This window comes from Acanthisitta chloris, unplaced genomic scaffold (assembly GCF_000695815.1).
Source record: "Acanthisitta chloris isolate BGI_N310 unplaced genomic scaffold, ASM69581v1 scaffold14778, whole genome shotgun sequence".
Taxonomy (NCBI): Eukaryota; Metazoa; Chordata; class Aves; order Passeriformes; family Acanthisittidae; genus Acanthisitta; species Acanthisitta chloris.
Genome location: NW_008685561.1, coordinates 94684 through 106091, shown reverse-complemented (window position 1 = coordinate 106091; position 11408 = coordinate 94684). Strand labels below are relative to the sequence as shown.

The 11408-nt window shown below is 47.3% G+C and overlaps 1 protein-coding gene across 1 annotated transcript in view; it reads right to left on the bottom strand.

Moving 5' to 3' along the window:
- Positions 1 to 98: 98 nt before the first annotated feature.
- The window catches only part of GBF1 (golgi brefeldin A resistant guanine nucleotide exchange factor 1), a 100508-nt gene continuing 89198 nt past the window's right edge, over positions 99 to 11408 (bottom strand). The window contains exons 26-41 of the mRNA XM_009079813.1: positions 10839 to 10903; positions 10614 to 10737; positions 9955 to 10026; positions 8670 to 8764; positions 8067 to 8220; positions 7625 to 7847; positions 5867 to 6030; positions 5314 to 5560; positions 4727 to 4926; positions 3639 to 3789; positions 3169 to 3299; positions 2716 to 2817; positions 1875 to 1988; positions 1453 to 1630; positions 1109 to 1246; positions 99 to 771 (exon numbers count right to left, since the gene is read on the bottom strand). Of these exons, the coding sequence (XP_009078061.1) occupies positions 485 to 771; positions 1109 to 1246; positions 1453 to 1630; positions 1875 to 1988; positions 2716 to 2817; positions 3169 to 3299; positions 3639 to 3789; positions 4727 to 4926; positions 5314 to 5560; positions 5867 to 6030; positions 7625 to 7847; positions 8067 to 8220; positions 8670 to 8764; positions 9955 to 10026; positions 10614 to 10737; positions 10839 to 10903 (2445 nt within the window). The 3' untranslated portion in view covers positions 99 to 484. The remainder of the gene's footprint in view (positions 772 to 1108; positions 1247 to 1452; positions 1631 to 1874; positions 1989 to 2715; positions 2818 to 3168; positions 3300 to 3638; positions 3790 to 4726; positions 4927 to 5313; positions 5561 to 5866; positions 6031 to 7624; positions 7848 to 8066; positions 8221 to 8669; positions 8765 to 9954; positions 10027 to 10613; positions 10738 to 10838; positions 10904 to 11408) is intronic.

Genomic DNA, 11408 nt, shown 5'->3' with positions numbered 1-11408 from the left:
ACCCAGGCATGCCCAGAGCCCCAAAAAAGCAGTGCAACCAGAAAAGTGGGCAGGAAAGCTAGGGAATGGCTGGGGAATTGTCCAGGGACTGGACCGAGTAATCTTGAGAGGCAGTCCTGGACTGCAGCCCCTCTCTGGTGTGACATCAGTAAGTTTTCCCTCTTTACCAGATGAACTGGTGGCAGCTTGGTCCCAGGCTGCTGGGTGTGGGCGTTGCCTGGCCCCTGAGATTGCAAAGGCAGGAAGGAGCCTGGTCAGTGGAACTGGGCAACCCTCCAAGAAGACAAGGATTTCTAGGCAGATTTCTAGGTGGTGCCAAAAGAAGGGAGCAGAATGGGACATGCTCCAGAGGATTGTGGCAGCAGTTCTTCTGCTCAGGTTAGCATCATCTTCTAAAACAAACATGCCCTCTACCAGAGAACATTTGGCCAGCATCCTCCACCCACAGAGCTTCCTCAGCAGACAGTTCTCAGACACCCTCAAACTAATTGACTTCAGAGGTTGTCATGGGGTCAGTGGGCCGTGGAGTAGCTAAGAGGGGAACAGGAGAGGTGGCTTCAATTAGGGCTGGGTTGAGAATGATTGGAAGAGTCATAGGTGGCACCCCAACTTGCAGGGGAGAGGCAAGAGGCTGCAGGATGAGTGGTGGCTGTGCTGTTGTAGGAGGTATATCCGTAACGGGGCTTGTCTTTGTTGAAGCTGATGCTGGGAAAGAAGGAGAGGCAGAGGTGCTGATGGTGGGTGAAGCAGGTGCAGTGGTTCTCTCAGACTCTGGAAAAAGGAAGAGACAAAATATATCCTTACACAGGCCCTGAGAGACTCACCTATTAGCTCAAAACTAAGCAGGGCTGAAGATCAACTCAGGGGCCCTTTTAGGCTTGCCCCTTCTGTGTATCTTCATACAAGGCCCTGAGGAGCAGGTGCTGATCACCGGCATTCTGCCCACCCCAAGAACCTCAGCAAGAAGGCCACAACCTATCCATTTGGAAGCACAGCAGTTGACAACACCAGAAACCTGGTCACTACAGATCATGCTAAAGCAAGGAAAAGCAGATCTGTGCCACCATGCTGAGGAAGACAATCCCAGAAAGAAGAAAACACGACTCACCACTGGCACCCTGTTCACAGGGCTTCTCCAAAGGAGCCAGGTGGGTGGCTGGTCTCACATCCCCCACAGGAGAAGGGGGCAGGGCAGATACTATTGATTTCTGATGCTGCTGCTCCATTGGTATGTTGGGGACAGGATCTAGGAAGACAAAACAAGCAGTGAGCCCACACACCTGTTTGCTCACTCCTTCTCCCATTCTCTATTTGCCCTCCTTGTGCCAAGCTCCCATAGCCTCCTGCAATTATCATTTCATCAGCATCCAGGCACTATGGCAGCTGGGTACTGGACAGGGTGCAAGCACAGGTCCAAGAACTGTTTCTTTTAGGTTTCCCAACCCCTCGTACCTTGGATGACTGTCTGTTTGAAGAGCTCATCCCGCAGCCGAGGTAAGAAACAGTCAATGCGCTCCCAGGTGATCTCCCAGAGATCTGAGTATCCTGTCCGTGAATCAGCACTGTGGAATATCCCAGCTGTATCCATTACAAGCAGCATATTCTTCAGAGACTCTGGAATGGCCTCCAGCTATAATCAGAGAACACTCCTCAGGACACAGAGAATGGACATATAGCAATGAACATAAACTCAAACCAGCTGGATGGGCTGCCTTGGAAACAGAGGTCAAGGCCAGAAACCATGGAACAAAATGGTTGTGAAGGGATTAAAAGGCTAAAAAATCCAAAACAAACCAAAACATCTTTCAAGTTTAGAAGGCTAAAACCAATGAATGGTTGTCCAAAGCACTGCAGCATCACATTCAGCACCTTACCAGTAAGTCACTGGAGCCAGCATGCATGTATTTGTCCATAAAGTCCAGGATTGTGAGCCACAGGGCGGCAAAGGTGGTCAGTGAGAGCAGAGGGGAGAGATGCTGTAGGAACACCTATTAAAAAAAACACAACTGCTGTCAACAAGTAGTATGAGAGCAGCTGCTCAGAGCCTGACAAGCAAGTCTTGTAAATCTGGATTCCCCCTCCTTGTGGCAGGCTGGGAGCACGCACAGGCTCAGCCTGAGGACACCACAGGCATCCACTCTTCTGAGCTGCATATGTGGAGGAAAGGATCTTGTCTTATTTCTGGGAGGCCCCTGAAGTCTGCATCACCATGTCTTCCAGCCCTTCCAGATTCTCTGCCTCAGGTCAGGACTAACAACTTGTGGCATGCATCATTTCACCACTAGAACAGACTGTCTTCAACTTAATATCAAGTGAAATAATTCTCTCTCCATCCATCATAAAGTCACAAACTGCTTCCTGACAACTTTTCCAAGGGCCAGGATCATGGAGACAGTTCTGGAAAGAAGGCATGTCCCAGCAGCTAGCTGATGGAGGAGCCCAACACTGAAGACAGTCAAGTTTGTTTAAGGAGAGACTGGACATGGCACTTAGTGCTATGGTCTACTTGACATGGTGGTGTTAAGTCATCGGTTGGACTTGATGATCTCAGAGGTCTTTTCCAACCTGACTGATCCTGTGATTCACACTAGCACCCTAACATCTATCCAGAACTATCCAGATCAGAGATGCTGAGACGTGAACACAGCAAACAGTTTGATTTTCTTGAGAAACGTGGTTTCCCCTGAGCTTTCAGGCAACAGAAGAGTGGTTCACCTTGGACAGTAGTGTTGAGGCTCTCATTCTAGTTTCTTCCATCCCACCAACGTCAGCTGGGCTGATATTCTCAAGTAGCTTGGTTAGCAGGGGGAACAGCACCTGTTGGATCATATGCATGGATATTTTAGAGCTGAAAAATGACTGATGAGATTTGTACAGACAGACTACAGAACGGAGCTGGCTTTTGGGACTGGTGGCTTCTAGGCAGAGAGATGAGAGAAGCAATGGGAAGTGGATATGAGTGGATTCACTTCAATACCCTAAAAGGCTCTGTCAGAAGCAGAGAGGAACTTTTCACAGGACCAGAGTAGGCAACATGTTTGCTGTGGAGAACAAGCTGCTCAAGAAGACAGCGCTGAAGTAGGACACTATTCTTCCACTCCCACACACAGCTTTGCTCTTTGTGACAATGCTGTCCTGCCTACATGCCTAGCCCAGCCAGGAGGTTACCTTGTTGAAGCAGGACTCCCATTCCAGTGCATCCAGGGCCTGCAGGTCATGTACCAGGAGTGCTCGCTGCAAGTAGGTGAGTGCCTGCATCCGTACCTGGCGCCGGGCATCACAGCACAGCCAGGCAATACCTGCAAGAGAGGGATTCAGGGCAAAGCCCACAGGGAAAGTGTCACATCCCTACTTCCCTGGTCTAGGGTAAAAAGTCTAATGAAGTTGAAACACTCTCTGGGAAAAAAACCCAAGGATGATACTTGTTCCAGGCCACAGACTGGCAATTTACTGTCAGATCCAGAAACATGCTGGCAGCTAAGTCATGCTAAAGACGACTTTACAAATCTAATCCAAGTTCTTTTTTCAGTTACAACAGACCCTAAAAAAATTTCTGCTGCTAGTTCTTGGCTCCTCAACTTTCCTGCCATTACTCTGGAAGCGTCTCTGCTCTCTCATCACGAGGGGGATGGTTTTACCCTGTAGCAAAGGACACCAGCAGTTGGACCACAGCGTTCGGGAATCCGCCGCGATTTTCCTGCCCGGCGTCTCCAGGTGGCGCTGCTCCTCCGCCCAGGAGCTGTAGATGCCGGCGGCTCGCGTGTGCAAGGTGTGCATGAGGTCCAGCAGCTGCAAGTACACGGCACATTAACCAATGCACAGCACTTAATGATGCAACTCTGAGCTCTGTTCGTCCCCAAACCGATGCTAAAAGGCTCACAGCCACTCAAACCTGCTTCCTGCATGTATATGACCATGCATAGCTGTAGAGATGATGTCAGGCCCTGCTGTCTGTGCCCTCCTTAAGTGGTCAAGTGCCAGGCACCTCCAGCAAGATTTGCGTCAGTTCAGTAGCCATGTCAATCCTATCTTTGAGGAATACCATTCCAGTCTGGCCAAAAGGAGGAATGGAGCCTTTCCTGGCACAGAGCATTGATGGTCCCAGGCAAAGGGATAACCCAGTGTTCAGCTATGTAACAACTCTGCAGTTTTTTTCCCCCATTAACAAAAAAGGCATGAAGCACATGCAAAGTTCCCTCAGAACAACTCTGTATGGGCACATGACACCACTCTAGTCACTGTGCTACTGAACTGAGGCCCAACAGCCTGGCAGTCAGCAGGCCTGTGCCTTCACACTTTTGATGTACCAGCTGGAGAGAAAGGACTCCCTAAGCCCAGCCCTCTGTACTTGTGTGCCTCAGCCCACAGGGCTTTCCTCTTTCCACAAGCTCAGATGCCCTGTCAGACTCCCTGCTAATCCTACATGAAGCTCACAATTCCCAATGCCCTTGGATCCACATCCATCTTACCTACCACAGTGATTCACAGCTCCAGACCCCACCCTCTGTGCTTTCCAGAGGACCTTTCTCTTCTGCTTTTGCCAGTACAAATTGCAGTCATCTTCCTTTTTCACTGCAGAACCACATACTGCCACCTGAGCCACCCTCTGCTACCCAGTGCCCACTAACCCAGCACACAGCCCTCCCGTGCCCCATAAAGAATCCCAGTGATTACCTAGCAAGGCCCTAAGAATGGGAAAGGAGGAGGAAATCCTTGCTATACTTACGTCCTGACTAACCTGTAAAGACACAGTGTGGTAGCTGGCAGGGATGCTCTCATCCTCGTCCTCATCACTGTGTGTGTGTGCCTGGTGCTGGCTCAAGACCCGTGATCGCCGCGTGGAGTTCTCTTTTGGCTTTTTTTTTAGCCGACTGGATTTACTGTCATACCTGTGGCTCTTCCCCCTCTTTTCCTGGGACTTGTAGCCTAGAAAGGCAGCAACATACTATATATACACTCCACCACAAAATTTTCTGCCATTCAACACATGGAGTAGCCACCTTTTGATATCCCCAGTGGAGGACCCTGTCCAGTGAAATGACAACTACCTGTCTGAAGAGGACCCAGCAGCCCTTGGGAACAACCTTCAGCAAGAGCTGATACTGCTACCTCCACATGAGCTCCAGACCTCCCTGTTCATCCCAGGCAGGGGGATAAGAATAAGGTCCCTGCTGCCAGCAGGAGTGAGGACACTTTTCTCATAGTAGACCATTTTCCGCAGGTTGGGGACTCATTCCCTGACTGTATACTTCACACTTCTTGCCAACTGGCCACCCCAATCCCAATCCTGATTGTCAAGTGAAGGGATCTTACCCCCATTCAAGCTTGCCTCCACGAAGATGCGTATGGCTTTGACACACAGCTCGAAGTTCTCAGGTGTAACATGGGCAGCATCTCGCACGATGAAGGACAGGGACTCTACGCATTTCATGAGAGACTTTGTGTCATGTGGGCCCAAATCCAGCCCCACAGTCAGGCTGTACTGGTTGACGAGAGGAGATGGACCCAGCCTGCTGAGCCCAGTAGTGGATCTGGAGGTGTCGATGTCATCTTTCCCCACCTGCAGGGCACAGAAAGGTAACAGAAGATGGCAGTGTAACACGCAGCACCTCGTGCACACACTGAAAGGGCCTTTCTTCTGAAGCCAACAGGTAATGTTTCTGTAGGGTCAATTTCCCTTTCTTCCTCATCTGCCTCCAAGCTTTCTCCTCTCCACCTGCATCTCTCCCCATTCTCCCTTTACAATGTCAGCTCATCTTAGCACTCTTTTCTACTGTCTTATTCTTTCTCTCCCTACCACACTCTCAGCTCATAACCATGCTAGGAGTAGTCTTCCTTGGGCACCAGAAGGCCACTGGCTACTCACCACTAGCCAGCCACTGTTCATGACATCCACATCTGTCACCGAGCGATGCATCTTGCCTGGCTTCCCATGGTCTGTGTACACCTCTGAATCGGAGGTATAGCCACGGTCCAGGCTCATGTCACTTGGATGATAGGAGGAAGAGACCTCACTGTCTGATTGAGCACCTTCAAGACAAAAGGCATTGGTTTTATATCAAAGCCACATCAGGAACTTGCAAGAACAGGTAAGGAAGAAGCATATGGATGAACCATGGATAAGGGAGAAGCAATCCAGATTAGTCAGATCAGCATCAACCAGGAACCACCAGTGGGCTCTGGAGGAAACCTGGCCAGGCATCTCCTCCTGTGAAAGGAAGAACTATGACAGGAGCATGCACAGAAGACAGCAGGAAATACAGATCTTTGACACTGTTTCTACCCTGTAGGCATGTTTTGCTTCCTCCTCTAGAGGGAAGGGTTTTCCATCCTCTGCTATGTCACTTGTCAGCCTGACCATAGATTTAAAAAGGGCAGGAAGTCCAATGCTTCGACCCTGCAGGAAGAGTTAGATGTACCACACACTGTAACAACTACTGGAGGTGCTGAGTTCAATGAAGACAACTCCAAAAGCACAGTGTGGAATTACATGACTCGCATTGGGCCTCTGGGGTCACTCAGCTCCACACTAATACTGGTCAGGTCTTTCTCATGAACAGCAATCTACATTAGCAAGTTCCACACCTTCAGATCTACCTTGCCTGACATTTAGGATAACTTTAAATTGCACATGTCCCAAAGATAGAAGTCTTTGCAAGGGACAAATTTAAGCTACTGATACAATGTTACTCAGAAGAAAAATTAATTCTCTCTGCTGTTCACTATCTAGAAACTCACCAGCAGACAGACAGAGTTGCTTTGAACACAGCGCACCAGACATTTCCAGAAGGAGGTAAAGAAAAAAAAACAACAAAAGAGAGAGATGGGAGAAGATAGCCCAGCATTAACCCAGAAGGCAAAGGCCATAAGTGTTTTACAAAATCATGTTTTTTCTGTCTAGCACAAAGCATCAGGACCTAGCAAGGAAGTTCTAGAAAAGCAAAGAGAAAAACAAAGCCTTCTGTAAAAGTCTTTTCTTGCTGTTTGCTTTAGAAGTCTGAAGCTGTCAGCCTCAAATACATTGCCAGCTGGCTAAAGCAAAACAACAGTTTGCTGAAAATACTGCCTTACTAACAGTCAAGAGAAGTGAGAAATAGTGGGTTGGTCTTGTGGGAATGGTTCAGGCACTATTAATACAAATAGATTTAGAAATAGAATTTTAAAGAACAACTCCCTTTCTGAGATCCTTAAAATGGGGACAGAAAGGAGTCAGTCCCACAAAAGAAGCAAGCATGACAGGAACACCAGCTGGGTTTACATTACATGCCCAGATGAGAGATTATAGTACCCAAGGCACCAGACCACAACCAGCAGAAAATGCTCCTTGGGTAGAGCAAAGACCTTCTACAGCTGCTACAACTGATATCAGTTTTCCTCCCACTGCTCCCCTAGGGACTAGCACCTGGACTGCTGCTCACTGAGTAGGAAGAGATGGCAGAGTAGAGACAGGGACAGACCATGAGGTAGGAGTGAACAGCAGGTGCTGGTCTTTAATCTCGCTAATGTAGTTTAATATCAGCTTTGTTTTCTTGCAGTCCCCTTTGCTAATTGAAAAGCTTGAGGAAGCAGCTGCTTATCTGGCAGGCAGGCATCAGATTTCCTAGCAAAAGCTGGCCTGTCTTACCTGTGTCGTTATCTGCCCTTGCTGTAACCTGCAGGGCTGCCGGTGGCTTCACCCCAGACCCAATACACTCCAGAAGGGTGAACAGTGTGTACCAGTCATCCCCAGAGTGAATGTTGGCAGCATTGGTTTTCAGGAGTTCATGGAGGCCATAGGCAACCTCATGGCTAACTCTGGACAGCACATTTGGCTTCATCATAAGCAGGATACGTAACGAGAGGAGAACCTGCCCAGAGAAAGAGACAAGCATAAGAGACCCTATTATTTACACCCCATTCTCCAGCAATGTACCTCTTCATTTATTTAGAGTTACAACTGCTGTTTGTTGTTATTTGCAGCACAGACAGGTTAAATATGGGTTTATCCAACATCAACTGGTTTTCCTACACCTTGCTGCCAGGTGTAGCCACAAAACCCCAGTAACTGCCTTTCAGAAATCCTTTACCTGTGCACTGATTTCTTCTCGCCGGAGGAGCCGAATGGCCAATCTCAGCAGTCCCACCACTGCCCTCTCCACCAGGAAGCAGAACTCCATCGCATGGACACAGAGATGATAAAGGTGGTCTCGGACAGTTTGCCAGACACAGGTCACACGGTCCCTAGCCACAACAAGGAGGAGGGAAAGGGTAGGATGAAAGGAGATGAGACAAGCAGGATCCAGCTACCTCTCTCCCAGAACTCCAGACAACACAACATTTCTCAATTTCAATGAAAAACTCCAGCCAGGAGATATAAGAACAGACACACAGAAACAACAAAGCCATCAAATTTCTTTCTCATTACTTGCAAAGCAATCAGGTGGGAAAATTCTCCCTCTGGAGTTTAGTTTATATTCTCCAGATTTCAGGATATCGAGCAATAATTCATGAGCTAATAGCCATTCTGTTTGCACATGCTAGAGTGGAATTGCTAAGCCCTGAAATTACAGCCACATGCTGCTTCAGCTGGCAAACCAAGCACATAAGGAATTCATTCCCTGGACCCAGGCAGCAGCTGCAGTAAAGCAGGGACGTTACAGTGAATGTGCATATGTATTTCAAGGTCATACCTATTCTCTAGAACAATCCGCAGAAGCATCTCCAAGCAGAAGGCTGCATCCTCTTCATCATATGTCTCCTCATCAGGAGTCACAGAGATTAGAGCCTAGGAGAGCCAGGAAACTTTACTGAATCACAAGTTCCCCAAAAAGGGGGACCAACAAGTGAGGACCAACAGAATGCTTTGAGACTGGGCAAAAACTGCACTCCGCTGTCTGGTGAGATCATGCACAGTCTATCAAAAATGTACAGGACAGTAGTCATGCTAAAAATATGGAAAAATTATATATTTTTTATTATGCAAGACGCAATATGAGCTAAAAAGATGTTGAACTCTGACAAACTCTCTCAGATGGAGAGGAATTCTGAAATCCAGCAGCTTCTTGCTAATAATACGTGAAGTACAGAAAAAGCAAACATACCTAGGAATGACTACAAATACTGGAACTATTGCTCTCAAGCCATCAGCCTTTATATGAAGGGAGAATTCTTGACATAATAGGAGTAGGAGCAAAATGTTCCCCCAGAACTAAAATGGCACACAAAAACTGAGGCACCACTTCTCCATGCCAACAACATAGCGGTCATTCTGTGATCCAAACAGCAAGTTCTGCTTTAGCAGCAACAGCTTTAGCTGTTTTAAGTATTGTTCTTTGAGGCATATTCGCTTATCTTTATTTTGAAACTTCATGCCCATTCTTCTGAATCTTTGTTTCAGTACAAGGCTCAGTAGTGTCATGTGCCCTATTGATAAAGCCAGTGACTTACAATTACAGCAGCATGAAGGGAAACCACGAGGGAAGAACCAGGTAAGTAACGACCCTCCCCCAGGGAGATGAGCTTCTCTAGCCCAAAGGCTAGTGAGTCTAGCCTCATTACACCTCCCACAGCAGCCAGGCACCACACTACCTAGGGACACAGTCATATATTTCTGTACAGCTCTTACCTCTAGAGTGGCCTTTTAGAATGCTCTCATTAGGTACACAGCACACCAGGAATGATGAAAAACTTCAAGCTCCTACACAGAGCTACACATATTTTCAAACACTTGCCAAGAGTCCTCAAGGCTTTTAAAATGCATTCCACAACTTAATACTTTCTTCTACTACTAAAGCAGTTGTGGCTGCCAGCACAGAAGTTACTTTTAACAGCTGAACTAATGACTAGTTTCATATCCCAAATAGTTCCAAGACCTCCTCTAGAGACAGAGGAGCTAACTGAGTACACAGCACATATCCATGATCATGCACACTTGTTCCACCATCAGTCCAGTCCCTTGCCCAATATTTCTCTCACCTTCATGAGCTCCTGGAGGGATTCAAGTTGGAGGAATTTGCTTTCTGTGATCAACTTCTCAGGATCACATTGCTGCAAAAGACACAGAAGAGGACTGTGCGTCTGGGGGATGTGGAAGGCATACAAACAGATCCTCTAGAAACACACCATGTTCACAGGAAAGATACAGGTAGTGGCTTTAACACAATTACCTGGAGGAAAACTCCTGCCAACTAGTTCACTCTAACATCAGTTATCTTTAACAGACCTGATATATGCTAGACAGATTTTAATAGGTAACTCTTCTGTCCACACACTGGTCAAACCCCATGTTCAGATTTTGTTGGCACCATATGCCTTAACACTGTCCTGGAAAAGATTAGTCATTTGAGAATTCATTAATCTGTCTTCAAATGTAGCGCTGTGATGCCAAGGTCAGATCCCAGCCTCTTGTGGGGAATCATTCCTGTTTTCACATGTTACTACATTTGTGCACAGCAGCACATAAGACTGTTTAGCTGTCAATCCAAATATGCTCATCTGTAGTTTCACACAGTTCCTAAGTACCCTGTTACCTGCAATACTGCCTAGCAACATGCATATTTGTGCTTCTGTTGCCTGTTACCCACACAGTACTGTCACCAAGAAAAAAGCAGGTTCTTCTACAGCCTGTGTGTTACCTTTATGCATTCCAAAGCCGCTCGCTTTGCCTCCTGTGTTTCCGTAGATGGCCCTCTCATACCAGATTGCTCTGTCCCACTGAGGGTGAGCCAACTAACAAAACTCAGTACTGTTGATTCACCACTGCAAATCAGAAGACATCAGCATCAGTAAGAAAACAAGAAACCATGTTATCTTCTAACTCTGGTACAAAAAAGACTGCCTGGGACATCTACAACACTCACCGGTTAGATGGTGTCTCCTCACGTTGCAGATAGATTTTGCCATTAGGATCCACAAAGTCTTCGACCTGGAAGACAGACAAGGACATGCATATATGACCAACTGTCCACTTCTTTGCAGCCTTCTCCCCCAGTCCCATAATGTTTCTCTTAGTGATGAAATGCTACACCAAACTGCCCATGTGTATGCAGTCAAACCAAACTCTTCACCCCCCTACCTAGCCAGTAAAGTGTCATTCTCATCTGGCAACACCAATGCTGTGCTCTAGTACTTCATGCCTATAAGCATGTCCCTGTTCTGCACAACATTCATAATCTGTTCAAGTAAAATGAATGCTGGATTTTCTCCATTCCAACAAAAAGTAAAACAAGAGAACATGAAACCCTATGAAAGAAGCTGCACATAACTGAAACACTACACCCTTCACAGGCTTCCAGGCTCTCTATACATGCTACAGAAAGCCAGGCCTTTGTGGAAGAGCTCTTTTCCTCCTGGAACTGTCTCTGTGAAAAGCCAGCTTCCCACTCCCCTAACTCTTCAGTTCTCCACTGGCTGGCATTATTACCTCCACC